Source organism: Aethalodelphis obliquidens, unplaced genomic scaffold, assembly GCF_003676395.1.
Source record: "Aethalodelphis obliquidens isolate GAN/ISIS:26980383/991018 unplaced genomic scaffold, ASM367639v1 scaffold42, whole genome shotgun sequence".
Lineage (NCBI taxonomy): Eukaryota > Metazoa > Chordata > Mammalia > Artiodactyla > Delphinidae > Aethalodelphis > Aethalodelphis obliquidens.
In genome coordinates, this window is record NW_020837986.1 from 16150955 (window position 1) to 16167609 (window position 16655).

At 45.9% G+C, this 16655-nt stretch overlaps 1 protein-coding gene and 1 pseudogene across 6 annotated transcripts in view; both read left to right on the forward strand.

Annotated features, from left to right (window-relative positions):
* PTPRA (protein tyrosine phosphatase receptor type A) overlaps positions 1 to 16655 on the forward strand; it is a 185440-nt gene that overhangs the window by 156098 nt on the left and 12687 nt on the right. For all 6 annotated transcript variants that reach the window (XM_027078747.1, XM_027078749.1, XM_027078748.1 and 3 more), the window contains 9 exons: positions 4159 to 4195; positions 8160 to 8257; positions 9575 to 9694; positions 10494 to 10660; positions 11174 to 11309; positions 12011 to 12160; positions 13323 to 13416; positions 13735 to 13811; positions 14252 to 14386. In XM_027078747.1, the coding sequence (XP_026934548.1) occupies positions 4159 to 4195; positions 8160 to 8257; positions 9575 to 9694; positions 10494 to 10660; positions 11174 to 11309; positions 12011 to 12160; positions 13323 to 13416; positions 13735 to 13811; positions 14252 to 14386 (1014 nt within the window). The remainder of the gene's footprint in view (positions 1 to 4158; positions 4196 to 8159; positions 8258 to 9574; positions 9695 to 10493; positions 10661 to 11173; positions 11310 to 12010; positions 12161 to 13322; positions 13417 to 13734; positions 13812 to 14251; positions 14387 to 16655) is intronic.
* LOC113605419 (proline-rich protein 13 pseudogene) lies at positions 413 to 4152 on the forward strand (annotated as a pseudogene).

Below are 16655 nucleotides of genomic sequence, written 5' to 3' on the forward strand. Positions count from 1 at the left end.
AACTGGGTTCTTAGGCAGAACTGAGCTGCAAGAGAGTCTAGTGAATTTAGCTTTTAGTTTTTCAGCCTCTATAGAAAGAAAGTCAAGCTAGAAGTGGGTGGGGCTGGGTGCTGATTGAGTCACCTTACAGTATCTACAAATTTTCAGTACAGCTTAGAGTTTTTGTTTTTGTTTTTTATTTATTTTTGGCTGCGTTGGGTCTTCGTTGCTGCGCGTGGACTTTTTCTAGTTGTGGCAAGCAGGGGCTACTCTTTGTTGTGATGCGTGGGCTTCTCATCGCGGTGGCTTCTCTTGTTGCGGAGCACGGGCTCTAGGTGTGCAGGCTTCAGCAGTTGTGGCACACAGGCTCAGCCGCTGTGGCTTGTGGGCTCTAGAGCACAGGCTCAGTAGTTGTGGCACACAGGTTTAGTTGCTCCGCAGCATGTGGGATCTTCCCAGACCAGGGCTTGAACCCGTGTCCCCTGCATTGGCAGGCAGATTCTTAACCACTGCGCCACCAGGGAAGTCCCCAGCTAAGAGTTTTGATTTCTAGGCAATGGGATAACATTGAAAGGTGTTAAAGACAAGGAGCGATAGACACATTTGTATATTGATCACTCGGGTTACCGTGTGCAACATGGATTTAGGAAGGGCCGATTGAGGGCTGTTACAGTAGCATGCTACAAATGGTGAGGGTAGAAGGGTTGGAGAAGATGCATCAAAGTAAAAACCACTTTGGAGGTAGAATTTAGCAGGATATGGTGATTGACTAATATATGAGAGAGTATAGGGTGATACTCTGTAGAGTGTATTTAGGGTGGAGTTTCCTTCTTTCTCCATTTCTGGGCTGGAGGAAACACCCGAACATGTGGAAACCCAGTGCTGGGCAGCCAGGGCCATATCCACAGCCCTCTAACGTCGGGTACCCTGGAGGTTGCAATCCTGCTCATCTACCACCTGCCAACCCGACCTTTCCTCCAGACCCCTTTCCCACTCCCCCAGGAGCACCCCAGGGGAATCCAGCTTTTCCCCCTGGTGGGCCTTGTCATCTATGCCACAGCTAGGGTATCCAGGATGCCAACCCTCAGGTCCCTACCCCCCTCCATACCCACCACCTGACCCTGGCGTTGGCTCCTGGCATGGTAGGACCAGGAATGGTAATGGACAAGAAGATGCAGAAGAAAATGAAGAACGCTCATAAAAAGAAGCAGAAACACCATAAGCATGGCAAGCATTCCTCCTCTTCCAGCAGTGACTCTGACTGAATACAGGGCCTGGACCCTTTCCTCCAGTCTCTCCAGTTCTTCTCTCCCATCAAGCTTTAGATGCCATCTTGTACTGGGGAAACTTAGCCCTTGTGTCCCTCCCCACCTCACGTCCACAATCTGAGCCTCACTCTGCTATTCAGCCCTAACTCGCAAGGGAAAATGGGAGAAGGATTGCCATGGGCTAGCAAAGGCCATCTTCGCAGTGCTTTGATAGAACTTTTAGCTGATGAGTTTTGCAAGAGATCTAGTTTTTGAAGATGGTGAGATTTGAGCTAAATGCTGAAGACATGTGATTTTTTTATACACATTGTGTAAATGTGTAAAATGTGATTTTTTTACATTCTTTTGTAATACTTACGCTTGGGGAGATGCTGTGCAAATTTAATTATGGGGGAAAAAAACAACCTATACCTTTCTTGTTTAAAAAAAAAAAAAAAAAAGAGTATAGGGTAATCCATGTGGATATATCCAGCATAGTTGGGCATCATTAATCTGAGCTCAGGGGAGAGATTCCAAAGCCATGGCCTTTGAAGTCATTAGAGAAAGAGTGGGCCCTGGAGCCCACAAACCTCAGCCAAGGCACACTGGGCAAGAGGTGCTCATTAGTGAGACAGAAGGAGACCAGGAGAGAAGAGCACCTCAGAGGGCAAAGAGTAAAGCATGGAGAAGTGTTAGGTGGTCAACAGGGTTGAGTGCAGATGAGAGATCCAGTGGGAAAGAAGGAGCAGATGTCCTTAGGGCTTGGAGTATAGGGGCAGGCAATAACCTTTGCTGAAACAAATTGTGGCCATTTGTTGTGAGCTGCCAGTTACACTTACGAAACCCTTTTTTCCTCCCAACATGATTGAGGTACAGTTTATATAACAGAAATTCAAACATTTAAAATGTAGAATTCAGTGATTTTTAGTAAGTTTACCAAGTTATGCTGTCATCACTATAATTGTTTTAGAACTTTGTTAGTGGCTTTATTGATGCAATTTACATACCATAATTTTCACCCACTTAAAATTTACAATTCAGTGGTTTTCAGTATATTCACAGATACGTGCAACTATGACCAATTTTAGAACATTTTCATCACCTCAGAAGAGAAACGCTGTACCTTTTAGCTATTGCCTCTTAGTTTTAGAACTTTTTGCTCACCCCAGAAAGAAGCTTCTTGTCCATATACAGTTACTCCCCATTCCCACCCCCTGACAATCATTTACCAAGCCCTTTTTGCACACAGAACCAAGATCACACATGTATCTTGAAGAGAGGTGGTGTCAGGCACCACAGAGTGGTGGCAGTAGGCACGGGGGATGGGTTCTGTGGTTTGGAGAATACAAAGGTCTGAAAGTGAACCTGACATTGGTAACAGGAGAAGATGAAATAGACAGTACAGATGCCAACTGGGCTTCCCTCCTGGAGTCTTAGGAGGACCAGCTTCCTCTCTCACCTTGAGGTGTCTAAGGGTATAGAGGGGCTTTGGAAGTGTTTTGTTTTTGTTTTTAAACTGGTAGGAATGTAGTGCCACCTAGAGCCAACTTGGCATTTGACTTTCAGAATCCAAAGATGTCTCAGGAACCAGGGAGCCACATTTCATCTTTCCCTTGAACATAACACAAGGAATCAGTAGTTTTGCCTCATTCTAGTTATTCCTGATTGGTTGAGCAATGTCAGCATATCACTATGTAGGCATGTTTTCATGGGGGATATATAACACACTACTGGTAAAGATGGAGCGGGAAGCACTTTGGGGCTGGGCCTTCCAACAGTGCTTTTAAGCTATTCATGACCCACATGCTCCAGTGAGAACTTGGCCGCAGCTTCTCCTGAAGCAAGCGTATTATACGGCGTAACATACTCAAAGAGCTTCTCAGTTTTAATTACAAGTTTAGTGCTATAGGCAGAATGCAGCATCCTGAATTAAGGCTTTATCAGTTTCCATCTTCTAGTGGTTAAAAACTTTTGGAGAATTCCTCTTAATAAAAATTTTAACAAGCTTCTTATTGTTAACTCTAAACATGTCCATATTGAGGCCTAAAGCTTTCTCCAGTGCTGGGAAGCAACCCTGCCCTGCCCTTGTTTGAGCTGGAATAGGAAGCGGCTTCTCAGACTCGGCCCCCTCCTTTATTCTGCCACTGCCTTGCAGACTAGTATTTCACATCATCACCTTGGTATGGTATCCCATCCATGAAGTTGCCTCCCTCATTGCCCATCTTAGTGCTGTCTGAGAGAGGCAGAAGGTGATTTACAATCCTTAAGTCAAATGATTTTTCACTTACCTGGGACGTCTCAAGTGAACACTATATTTAAACAATGAGGTTGAAAAGATGTATGACTAAACAGTAAAGAAAGTTACTGCCAGTGTCAGTTTTTCAGAGGCTCCTTATCTATTAAGTGACGTCCCCAGGCTCCTTGACTTCTTTGTCTCCCACTTCCTGTAATGGAGAACCCTCTTGTCAAACACTGGGAGCTGTTACACCATACCCATGGGCTATTCCCGGAAAACTTTTGCACCTGGGTACAGCATCAGCAAGAAAATAACCCTTTTTCCTTCCTCGTGTGGGCCCAGCCTCACATGCTTCTGACTTGGAGGGTTCCTACCCAGTAACACCAAGACCCAGATTGTCAGCAACTAAGAGAGCATCAGAACAGGGTCTAGCCTAGGAGTTGTTATTTGGATGTTCTTATACTAATGTTTGCTAATAATTCACTTTAAGAAGACTGCCTAGACCATGTAATCTTTGCTTCCTGCTATCCAAAGCTAATCCCATTAAAATTTCTAGAATGGAAATCCTTGTTAATTGCCTGGACCTTTTCACAAGGAAGGCTTTGTAAACTGGTTGGGAGTCTGGAGAATTTCATTCCTATCCATTTTTGGGTTTTCACTTTCTGTTTCTCCTCTACTCTCCCACCCCACCCCCAGGGCTACCAAGAAAAGAACAAATTCATTGCTGCACAAGGTAAAGTAAGATAATTTTTTACTCTTAGGCTTAACCATGAATGGATTTGGGATTTTTCTTCCAAATGCTAATAGATTACTCAGATATATTAGCTTTTCTGTAATTATTACCACCTGAAAAAAATATAATCTACCTTGCAGGTTTATAACTAAGGGCCTTCATCTTGATGACTTAGTGTCCAGGGATCCTTTGAAAGAAATTCTTTTATATATGTGCATAAAAAATACTGGAGAAGGCTATACACACACATACAACACAGTCTAATGAGGTTCTCTGTCTTGGGGTCATTTGGGAAACTTAAGTTCAAACCAGGCTGCTCAGAATTTGAATTTGGATTTAGTCTCCAAAGAGGATTGGCCACCTCACTGGTCCAGGCTGACTCATCTCCTCCTCCCACTCATGGGCCTGAGCTCCACTATTATACACAGATAAGTGGTCTAAGAACCCTCAGAGCAGGGACCCAATGCCATGGTCCTATACATGCTCTGCACACGTTTCCATAGCCTGAAGTTCTAACAAGTGTCCTCACCTTTGGGATCCTAGCAAAATAAAAATCTTGATGTTTGCAGCACTAAAAAGTAATTGATGTTATTATGGTCCATCAAAGCCCATTTATTTAATCACTCAACAAATATTTATTGACCATTTATTAATATTATGTGCCAGGCACTGGCCTAGGTGATGGGGATATGTAGGGGAATAAAACAGAATATGGTCTCTGCCTTTTTGGAGCCTTTAGTTGGTAGAGGATAATTTATAGCAAAATAAACAGGAACTTTGGTAAGTGTCTATCATGTTCAATACGGTAGCCACTGACCACATGTGGCTATTTAAAATAAAATTGGGGGGAGCTCCCTGGTGGTCCAGTGGTTAGGACTCTGTGCTTTCACTGCTGAGGGCCCAGGGCTCAATCCCTGGGTGTGGAACTAAGACCCCGCAAGCCATGTGGCGAGGCCAAAAAATAATAAAATAAAATAAAATTTTAAATCCAGTTCTTCAATCACACTAGTCACTTTTTTTTTTTTTTTGGTACGCGGGCCTCTCACTGTTGTGGCCTCTCCCGTTGCGGAGCACAGTCTCCAGACACGCAGGCTCAACGGCCATGGCTCACGGGCCCAGCCGCTCCACGGCATGTGGGATCTTCCCGGACTGGGGCACAAACCCGTTCCCCTGCATCGGCAGGCAGACTTTCAACCACTGCGCCACCAGGGAAGCCTGCACGCTAGTCACATTTTAAGGCTCAATAGCTACATGTGGCTAGAGGCTACCATATTAGTGCAGATATGAAACATTTCCATCATCACAGAAAGTTCTGTTGGACAGTACTGTGATCGTGATAAAATAGGGATAGAGGTAACATGAGGCAGAGGTGGTCAGAAGTCTTAGATCTTCCTTGCCCTTGTAGTCTCCCACCAGGACCTGGCCCTTGCCTAACTGGACCCCACTTTCCCTCCCTCTGTAGCCATCTGTCAGTTCAGGTCCACCCTTCAAGGCCCACCTCAGCTACCACCTACTCAGTGATGATTTTGGCACCAACAACCACATATAATCTCATCCTCTCTTTGTTTGTCATGGGGCCTTGTTGATGCTAAAATAGTTCTTAAATTAAGTTCACCTTTGATTTCCCTGTTAGCCTTTTCTCAGACTCCCTCCCTCTTGAACTTCTCCACAGTACTTCACACTCCTTGAAACCCTCCTGTTATTTCCTGCCATTCAGTTCTCTTGATTTTTCTCACTTTTCAAAATATTGTTTCTCTAGCTCTTATTCTTCTTTCTGCCCCTTAAGTATAGTTTCTCTTCAATACTGTGGATGACTACTTCCCTTGAAACTCCATTCTTGTCTTTCATGGCATATTTCTGTCCATCCTTCTGCCTCCTGGGCTTTTTGTTCTGTCTGAACTTGAATAATGCTTGAAGATCCCCAGCGTTCTGTGTTTGACCCCTTCTTTGCTCCTCCCCCTCTGTATCCTCTTTGAGAGACCTCATCTAATACCCACCTCTGTTTGACTGGCTGCTGCCTCTCTTGAGCTCCAGAGCCACATTTTTTTGTTCTCTTCCGCTTGAATACCCCCACAGACTCTAGATTCAACATCAGGAACTGAAACGTGACTCTTCCTCGCCCCAAAGCTGCTTTTTCTCCTCTGTTCTTAAGAGACTGGAATGTAATCTATATTCATGATGACTGGAATGTAATCTACCTAATCAACCAAACCAGATTTGGGGTCATCCAGATCTCCTACCTGTCCCTTGCTTTACATATGACTAGTCCTCTTGTTTCTCTCTCCAAAATCTGCCTTCTCTGACACACTTCCTTACTCTCATCTCTTCTTCCAGCTCTGTTGCAGCAGCCTACTGACTGATCCCTCTGGATCCTAGCTTTGCTCCTTGGATTCCTTCCACCAGAATGGCCTTTCTTAATGCAAAATTTTTGTCAGACTCTCATGAAAATCCTAGAATGATTTTTCATTATCTGTAAAACAAGCCTTCCTTAGCCTGGCCTCCATCCCTTTAGATCCTGGTACCTCACCTATCTTTCTAGCTTCATCTTCTACCTTCTACACACCCTACACAGTGACCTCACTGAACTCCTTACAGTCCCTGGATGTCTCATGCTCTTACTTGCTGCTAGCCCCCTGCACCTCTGCCTGGAGTACCTCTTCTCCCTATGCCTCCTTTCTAGACTCCCATCTACTTTATCTGTCCTAACATATGGCTCAAATGTCATCTCCTCCAGGAGATATTTCCTGACCTTGCCAGGCAGTGAAATAATTCCACCTCTGTACATCTTTCCGCTATGTGTCCACTTCTGTCATTATTTGTTTTTCTTTTTAATATTTTTCTTTTTACCAAAGGGAATACAAATTTTAAGAAAGTCAAAAGGTATTACAAGGTCTATAAAAACAAAGTTCTCCCCCCTTTCGTCTAAACTTTTTTAGTCTAAAGCAGCCATTTTTATCTGTTGACTTTTTCTTATTATAGATAACTTATTTAATCCTCTTACAAACTACCTCTCACTCAGACAGACATGTCCCTTTTCCCCATTCTCCTAGTGGAGTTAAATCACAATTTGTGGTGAAGATAATACTTGTTATTTACATTCTTATTACTATGCCAATATTATTCACAGCTTAAGCACATAATATTATATAATTTTTTGGTACAGTTTTTGGTTTCCCTCTTTCCCAAGAGTTAATAATTGCCTTTTTTCCTTATTCACTTAGTTCTTTATATACCTAGCACTGATTTTTTTTCTTTTAAACTCTTTGCTAGAAGTATATATTTCCTCTCAGTACCCTCAGATACATGAGGTTTAATTTTTTTAGTTTATTTTTTTATCTTGGGGTCCTTCTAGAACCTTTTTCCTTCAGTTCCATTCTGGATTGATCTAGCCTCTGGCAGAGAAATTATCCTGAGCCTTCCCTTTACCAACACCCTGGAAATTCTGTTAGTCTCTCTCCTGTGTTAGATCCCACTTTTTTCTTATTCTTTGTGCCCTTCTAGTGACTTTCTGGAAAAGGCTGTGTGGGATGTAAATTTTAAATTTCAGCCTAAGCAATTTACCCAACTCTCTGGTTAATGACACCCACCTCAGAGCATGGTAAGAAGGAGTAAATGAGATATAAAGCACATAGCTCACTATCTCGCCCATAACCTAGGTATTCTGTAGGGGTCGTGATTTCTAATCCTCAACTATAGCATCCTTGGGAAACATTGTTCATGTGTTCTCTTTTTATTTTAAGAACCTCACATCCCCACTTCACTCCCTAGTGAAGTGCCTGGCACATACATGGTGGATACACAGGAAGTGTTCAGTTAGTAGGTAGGTGGATGGGTAGATGGATGATATATTTAGCTGGGGGCATGTGGGCACAGGCTTCCAAAAGTCAGGAATGAACGTTCCCAGTTTCCCAGCATCTTTCTTCCTCTTGGTGTGTGTTCTCATCTTTGCTCTTGGCTACTATAGGACCAAAAGAAGAAACGGTGAATGATTTCTGGAGGATGATCTGGGAACAAAACACAGCCACCATTGTCATGGTGACCAATCTGAAGGAGAGAAAGGAGGTGAGTGGAGAAATTAGATAGAATGGCCCCTGATACAGGCATGACCAACAGAGGGACTGCTTTGCTGGAGTTCTGTGTTTGAGCCTAGGCTTTCCACCCTTTGTGGCTTCTGTGCCTGTCATTCATCCAGACAGGACCCAGGCCAATGTGCCTACTACACTTTCCTGTGGCCTGGAAGCCTCCGATGAACTCAGAGGTATACCTAGGGCACACCCTGTGTTGGTGACCAAACAGCTCACCTAAGATCCAAAACATCATGGAAGAAAGACTTGGGCCATTAGACAAGGAAAAGTCACAGTGGGGCTTTTCTCCCCTGGCTTCTCTAGTCCCTCACTCCCCTGGTTTTTTTGTTTTTGTTTTTGTTTTGTTCCTCCTCCTGAGATAGCAGAGGGAGCCGTATGAACTGAGACCCTGCAGGGCACAAGGAAATGTGAGCCCCTGAACTGATCCTTCAGGCAGCCTTCTGACTGGTTCTTTTCTTTCTGTGACTGCCAAGTCCATGCCTGGTCAGCTCCATCACTGGACCACAGCCAACACCAGTCCTGAGTCCTGGATCAGGCCCCAGAGAGGAATCCCAATTCGGGATAGTCTCTCTCCAGGATGGCCCTAGAGTCAACCTGATACCCACACTGGGCTGTTGGATGTATTGATTGGCTTAGGACGGATAGCTTTAGGGCTGGGCTTTAGGTTCATTTTCTCCAACCCTACCTCTGGCTCTTGGGAGCTGTCCAAGACCTAGTCAACCAGAGAAGGCCTTGGGCCTCTCGTGGCAGGTTTTACAGTCTGCATCAATCCACCCTGGTGAACTCCTTCATAGCAGGTTGCTCATTCCAGGGGATCAGACAGACTTACCCCTAGAGCATGACCTAGGATATTGTGGAAGTACAGATTTTGTAGGTAAAATGGCTTCCGATTTGCCCTGAACTGAGAGACTAGAGGTGGGAAAGAGTGAGAAGTATAGGGCTGCTGGGGCTCTGCATAAGTTAAGAGATTGTGCTAAACAGGATAGAAGCTGAGGAGCTTAAAAAAAGAACAGTTAGGGAGTTCCTTGGTGGCCTGGTGGTTAGGATTCTGGGCACTGCTGTGGCCTGGGTTCAGTCTCTGGTCAGGGAGCTGAGATCCTGCAAGCCGCATGGCATGGCAAAAAAAAAAAGGAACAGTTAAATAAGTCTGTAGCTGACTGAGGTGAGAGAAGAGGCCATAGGGCTTTCTGAGGATTTTAGTCTGGGCTTTTGTGGTCCTTTTCTTTAGGGCCCTTTGCACCTGTTGTGGGCGGGAGGTCTCAGGTCAGGGGGGTGCATGTCTGTTTCTTTCCAGTGTAAGTGCGCCCAGTACTGGCCAGACCAAGGCTGCTGGACCTATGGGAATATCCGTGTGTCAGTAGAGGATGTGACCGTACTGGTGGACTACACAGTGCGGAAGTTCTGCATTCAACAGGTACTGTCTCCTACCTCCTTTCTTGGTTCTCATTTAGAATCTGCTGACCATTAAGAGGGCAGAACAGGCTGAGTCATCCCCATCTTACTCAGAGTGGTCAGGAATTGCTGAGTGTGCAAAATGTTCGAACTCTGAAATCAGAGTTCTGGGCTCCCAGGGGATTTTTCTTTTTTTTTTTTTCTTGTTTTTTTCTTTCCGTCAAAGCTAAGGGGGGAACATTTTCATGACTTCATGGCTGGGAGAAAAAGTATTACTGAGATGGAGTTTGGTCATCTTAGGTATGAACCAAGTGCATCAGGAGGTATTGCACCAGTATCTTCTGGTACTTGACTTACCTCTCCTCCTTTCTTACCCCAAAGGCTCCTGACATCAAGGATGTGGTGGCCCTGCTCCTGACCCTCCAGGGTGACCCTGGAGGCTTGAGCAAAGGTTGCCTTTAGCTGAGGGCACTGTGGTGCTATGAAAAGAGGGCTTACCAAGACTCAGGAGACCTGCATTTTAGTTCTGACCTTGCCTTTTACTAATCCTGGGACCTAGACCAGGTCATTTAACTTTTCTGAGTTTCACATTTCACATCTGTAGGCTGTGAATAATAGTAACAGCCTGCCTACCCCATGGGGTTTCTGGGAAGGTTCTCTGTCCATGGTTAAAACTTGCTTGGGAAGTTTAATCCTCTCACTTTCCCATTGTCAGTGATAGCCACAGCTGGCCCTGGCCCCTAAGCCTCACCCTCCTTCCCCTGGTGCTGCCCTACCCCAGGGTATCAGGGCCAACACACAGGGATCTCTTCAATTCACAGGTGGGCGACGTGACCAACAGAAAGCCACAGCGCCTCATCACTCAGTTCCACTTTACCAGCTGGCCAGACTTTGGGGTGCCTTTCACCCCGATTGGTATGCTCAAGTTCCTCAAGAAGGTGAAGGCCTGTAACCCGCAGTATGCAGGGGCCATTGTGGTACACTGCAGGTCAGTGTGGCCTGACCCTTGGCTCCCCACTCATGTCACATTCTGCTCCCATGCTGAGAGCAGGGAAGGCACAGGGGCCCTGGCTGAGGAGGCTGGCACAGAGCAGATGAGCTCTTGGGGCGCCAGGGCAGCATCCAGAGAGACTCCTCAAGAAAACTAGGTGCTGGGTGGGAAAGCACTTGAGGAAAGAGGGAAGGGCAATCCTCCAAGATTGGGGGTGGGGTGACCACTGCTATGAAGCCAAGAAGCTAGGTTGAGTGCTGCCTTGTGTACTTGGAATCTTCAGACCATTCTAAGTGTCAGGGTTCTCTGGTCCTGATAACTAGAGGTAGGGAGTTCAGGGTACAGTGGAGTTGTTGGCTCCGTGAGAGTCCATACAGAATTAGCTCTACCCCATACAGAATTAGAATTTAAAGCCTTGAAGAAAGAGCCCTACCCTGTGCTGCCCCCTCCCTGGGTGTTCCCACAAGACATGCTAGCCATCCCAGTAATACTCCTGCTCTCTGGCTACAGTGCGGGTGTAGGGCGTACAGGAACCTTTGTCGTCATTGATGCCATGCTGGACATGATGCATACAGAGCGGAAGGTGGACGTTTATGGCTTTGTAAGCCGGATCCGGGCACAGCGCTGCCAGATGGTGCAAACAGACGTGAGTGGTTTGTGGGTAGGGGGCATTCCAGGACCAAAACATTCCAGGACCAAAACAGCCTCATGGATTACTCAGCCTCCCAGGTTATTGTAAATGGTCATCATACAGTGTGATGAAGGGCGCTTATAAATTACGTATTAAAAGAACTATGGAGCACAGAGGAGGCTGTGCCTAGGGGAATCTGGAAGGTGGGGCAGATGTCATTTGCACTAGACTGTAAGGATATGGAACAGGTCCTGAGGGAAGTAGGTATGTGGGCAGCCAAGGGAGCCATTGCCACAGAGTTGTGATGCAGCTTAGCCAGGTCCAGGAGCAGCAGTGAGATCAGCTCTGTGGTTAGGGCATGGAGTTCAAAGGGCACAGCACTGGGAGGGGAGGGGGGCTGGCACAGGTTTTGTGTGTCACCAGAATTTGACAACCCCTCAGTCTATCTAGTCTGTGCTCTCTGAATGAGCAGGAGTTGGAATTGTCCTTCTCTCCAGGAGGGTACCAGAGTAGGACCCTCCCTCCCAAGTTTAAGCACCCCCAGAGGGACTCATGCCTTTTGAGTCCTGCCTCCCTGAATTGGGACAAGAGTGAATCATTTTATCTCTGCTAGGATTGAAGAAGTGGACTGAAGTGAAATGGGAGTGGGAGGGAGTGCTCTGGCACCACCAGGACCATGTGTATAACTGGGAACTCGGGCATCATCTGCATTTCAGATGCAGTACGTCTTCATATACCAAGCCCTTCTGGAGCATTATCTCTATGGAGATACAGAACTGGAAGTCACCTCTCTAGAAACACATCTGCAGAAAATTTACAACAAAATCCCAGGGTCCAGCAACAATGGATTAGAGGAGGAGTTTAAGGTAAGTTGGAGCTGAGCTCTTTCAGGATGAAGGATCTATGTGACCTACAGAATACAGGATGCTTGACTCCTTGTGGATTTACCAACAAATGGTTAATCCCCTTGCAAAGCATGTGGGTGGTTAAGGAGGTGGGTCTCTGGCCCTTTACTCATACCCTAGTCATTCTCAACCCATCCTGCATGTTAGAGTCACTTGGGTTGTGTTTAGGGGGGAAAAAAAACAAAAACAGGCAATGGTATTTTTTTTAAGTCCCCCAGCTCCCCCTCCCAGGTAATTATAATGTACAGCAAGAGCAAACATTCTCTGCAAAGTAAATATTTTTGGCTTTGCATGCCATACGGTCTCTATTTGCAACTACTTAGCACTGCTGTTATAGCACAAAAGCAGCCATAAACACCCCATAAGCAAATGTGCATGGCAGTGTTTCCGTAAAACCTCATTTGCAATCAGCAGACCAGATTGGCTCATGGACCGTAGATTGCTGACCCCTGCTGTATGCCATTAGACAGTGGTTCTCAACTCACCTAAGGGACATGTCACACTCTCATCAATAAAAGTGCTCCCAGAAGCAAGAGATTCTGGATTGGAATGGGGAAGACCAGCTGCCTTAAAGCACTCCTGAAGCTATAATGTACACATGAATTACCTCGGGATCCTATTATGATGCAGGTTCTGTTTCAGCTGGTCTGAGTTGGGGCCTGAGATTCTGCATATATAACAAGACGAGGCTGATGCTGGTTTATGGGCTACACTTTGAGTAGCAAAAATCAAGAAGGAACCTTGGAATAAGGAGAAGGGAGGATATATATTTGAATAAGGTTTTCTAAAGAATCTAAGACAGCCTCTGGGAGTAGAACAGCAGGGAGAGAGGGAGAAAGGGCACATTGTCTCCTATAAGAGTAGATTACTTGTTCCAGGATCATAAAATTTCAGTCTAAGGGAATCACAGGAACCGGGAAAACAGTGTTTCCCAAACACTCTTGGCTTATTAAAGACAGAAAAACAGTGTTCTGATAAGAACATGTGAAAATGTTGGAGGTCAGGGCTCTGCTGAAAAGAGCAGTATGCCAGTGTGCCCTGGATGCAGGTCCAGTGACAGACATAATCTTGTCAAGTCCAGTTACTGAGATCAGTAATGCTTCCCCTCCCCTTCCCAATTCAGAAATTAACATCAATCAAAATCCAGAATGACAAGATGCGGACCGGAAACCTTCCAGCCAACATGAAGAAGAACCGGGTTTTACAGATCATTCCATGTAAGAGCCCTTTCCCCACCCAAAGCCTTAATGCCCCATCCCCCTTTCCCTTCACCCTTTGAACTTCTTGGGTACTAGTTAATGATCAGCTTGGAGACAAGAATTATGGCATTGTCTCTTATTGTTCCCAGTTCTTCAGTGGCTTCTGGAAAGAGCATGAAGCCCAAAGGTTTTCTGCCTCCTGGGCTAGGAACAGGCATGTTGTTGCCCAGCTGGAATTATATCTTCTCAGAGCTGAGGTTGGGGGGGATAGATGGAAAGAGAGGGAGAAGACGACAGGTGATGCTGGGGAGCCACAGGCTGCTGTCCTTCTTGCAGATGAATTCAACAGAGTGATCATTCCAGTTAAGAGGGGTGAGGAGAACACAGACTACGTGAACGCATCCTTCATTGATGTAAGTGGTGGCTGTGTCCCCGGAGCTCCCAACACTCCATGGAGATTCAGCTGGGCCTTGCAGTGCTCCCCTCCCAATGCTTGGAAGGGTGGTCTTTGAGTCAGTCATCAAATACAGAACTGATACCCTTCCCGTACACTAGGTCTGTCAGGGCCCCAGTTTGGAAGGAAAAGTTCACAGCACAGACCAAAGGCTAAAAACACTAACCTCTGGTCCTTCCCATTCCTGCTGTCTCCATCCTAGCCCCAGCCCCCACTTCCCTCATCTTCTTACAAAGAGACCAGCATGCCAGCCAGGGTTTGGTCCTTGGCCAGAGGGGAGCTCTGCCTGGGATGTGTTTGTCTCCAGGCAGCCCCTGTCCCATCCCAGTGGCCTGTCTTCTCCACTAGCCCCTCCCTGATCAAACCATTTCACTCCTGCCATTGACCTGGATTGTATAGGGCTACCGGCAGAAGGACTCCTACATCGCCAGCCAGGGCCCTCTTCTCCACACAATTGAGGACTTCTGGCGAATGATCTGGGAGTGGAAATCCTGCTCTATCGTGATGCTAACAGAACTGGAGGAGAGAGGCCAGGTGAGCTCAAAAAGGTCCTGGGCTGTAGGAGACAAGAGACACATGAAAAAAAGCGGGGGTATGGGGGGGCTGCTAAGAGGGTATTTGGACTTTTTCTTTGACTTAAACTAATCAAAGAGCCATTGCCCAGCTGCTTGGTATCTGAATAGTCAGCTTCTCTCAGGACTGGTCAGAGCCTCCATTCGGTTCCCAGACAGTTCACACCCTCTCATTTCTCTCCTGAATACGGTCTCCCCAAGCCTAGCTTTGTGCACACCCTCTGCACCCCACCTCCACGGGCAGGGCAGAACTAGTGAGAGGAGGGATACAGAGCCAGACTGAGGCTCCGACATGGAGCTTGTGTGAGTGTCTCTAAGGAGAGAGTGCCTTCCAAGCCAGAGAAATTAACTAGAAGACTGGTGGGAAGATGGGTCACTTCTTTGCTGACTAAACAAAAGAAAACAATAGAATTTGAGAAATAACTTTTGTTAACATTCAATAACAAGGAAATCTTCTAAAGAAAAAAGCCCTTGAGAATTGTCAGCGTACTCAGAATATAAAGGGACCTTAGAGGCCCCCTAGGCCAGCTCCCATTCAGTGTAGGAAATCTCTTAACACTATTTCTGGATCAGAACCTTGCAGCCTCTACTGAGCATTTTAAATCTCAGCGGTCACTCTTTCTCTGCCCACCTCCCACCCCACCCCTCTCAGTATTACTTGTGGCTCAGTCTGTGTTCAGATAGTGCTTATTATCTTCAGACTCTTTCTGCTGTGGTGCACAGTGTAGTAAATGGGTGCTTCATGATGCCTGGTGCGCAGCTTAACAGGGGTCAGAATCGAGAGAAAGAGCGGGAGAGGCTAGCAAGGGCCCAGGGGAAAAGGTCCTTCTAAGCCATAGTGAAGAGTTTGAATTTTGTAAAGCAGTTGAAGAACTCTTGACAATATCAGATTTGTAGTTTTTTTAAAATCCATCTGGCTATGGTGAGGAGGACAGATTAGAAATGAGCAGGCAAGCCAGAAGCAGAGAGGAAACTGCAGCAGTAATGCTGGTGGCCTGGACTCAGCAGGGGTGGTGAGAAGGGATCTGCCCCAAGAGATGGTGCAGAGGTGGGGTGGACTGGACTGGGGGAAGGGGGGAGAGGAAGAATTAAATACGTTTTTTACATTGGTTTTTCCAAGCCACATCTTTCCCATTCTGTACTTGGGCAGTTTGTTTATTTTAACCTTGATACAGCCTTGATATTTGCTCACCCTGATGTACTGTTATGTCAAGATTTTTTTCAGATTTAATCGTTTAACTCATTAGTTGTTCTTCTCGGATTTGTATCATGTATCTAATCAACAGACATACATTATAGGTCTTCCCCTATCATTAATAACAGTACTGATGAGGTGAGAGATTTGGAGGAAGCGTACACCTGAGTGACAAAGTTGTCACTTTGTCACCCCCAGTTGGGGGATGAGCTACTTTGTTATCAGGAATTAGGTGCATGTCTCTTGACCCTCTCTGATAAGCTGTGATGGAACGTACATATAGACCAGGGGCCTACATGAGGTTCCCTCCACACTTCCACCCTCTGGATCTATGGTGGGCAGGTCCAAAGAGCAGGCAGAAAAAGCTGGAATGGCGAGCACATTCTCAGTCCACTGCCCTGTAATAAAAAGCAGCCCAGTGAATACCTCAGACTCTGTCTAGTCAGATTGTCAGGCTTTTCCATCTTTGAAGTAGACCTAGTGAGAGTACAGGGCAGAAGGGCAGGAAGCATTTCTCACCTGTAGAGGTGGGGAGAGAGAGGACACGCACACACAAGTTTTCCTGCCTGTTGGCCAGGCCTGCAGTCAGTTGGATGAGGCCCATTCCCCTCTACCTACTAACACTGTGCCTATGCTTCTGTCTTAGGACCAGTGAAACAGAAGCTTCTGAAGTGGAACAGAACAGGTTATAGTAACATTCTTTACCAGCCTCACCAGCCTCTAAGATAAAATTTTACTTTCTGTTCCACCTCCCATTCATCTTATCAAGTGTAGCTCCCAGAGATATTAACACAGTAAGCCTAAGTGAGACAATGAAGGGTGTCTCCATTTATACATTCTGACACCACTCCCTACCCCCAATTTAAATTCCAAGAAAAAGTCTGATCCAAAAATGTAAATTCTGTATACATTAAAATTCCAAAGGAATTAAAACCTAAAATTCTCTTCTCCCTGGTTTATTTTTCTGCACCATTTAAACCGGGGGGTGCACCAAGAGGCTTGGTAAGGCCTGAGTTCCTCTCATCAGCTGCAGCTT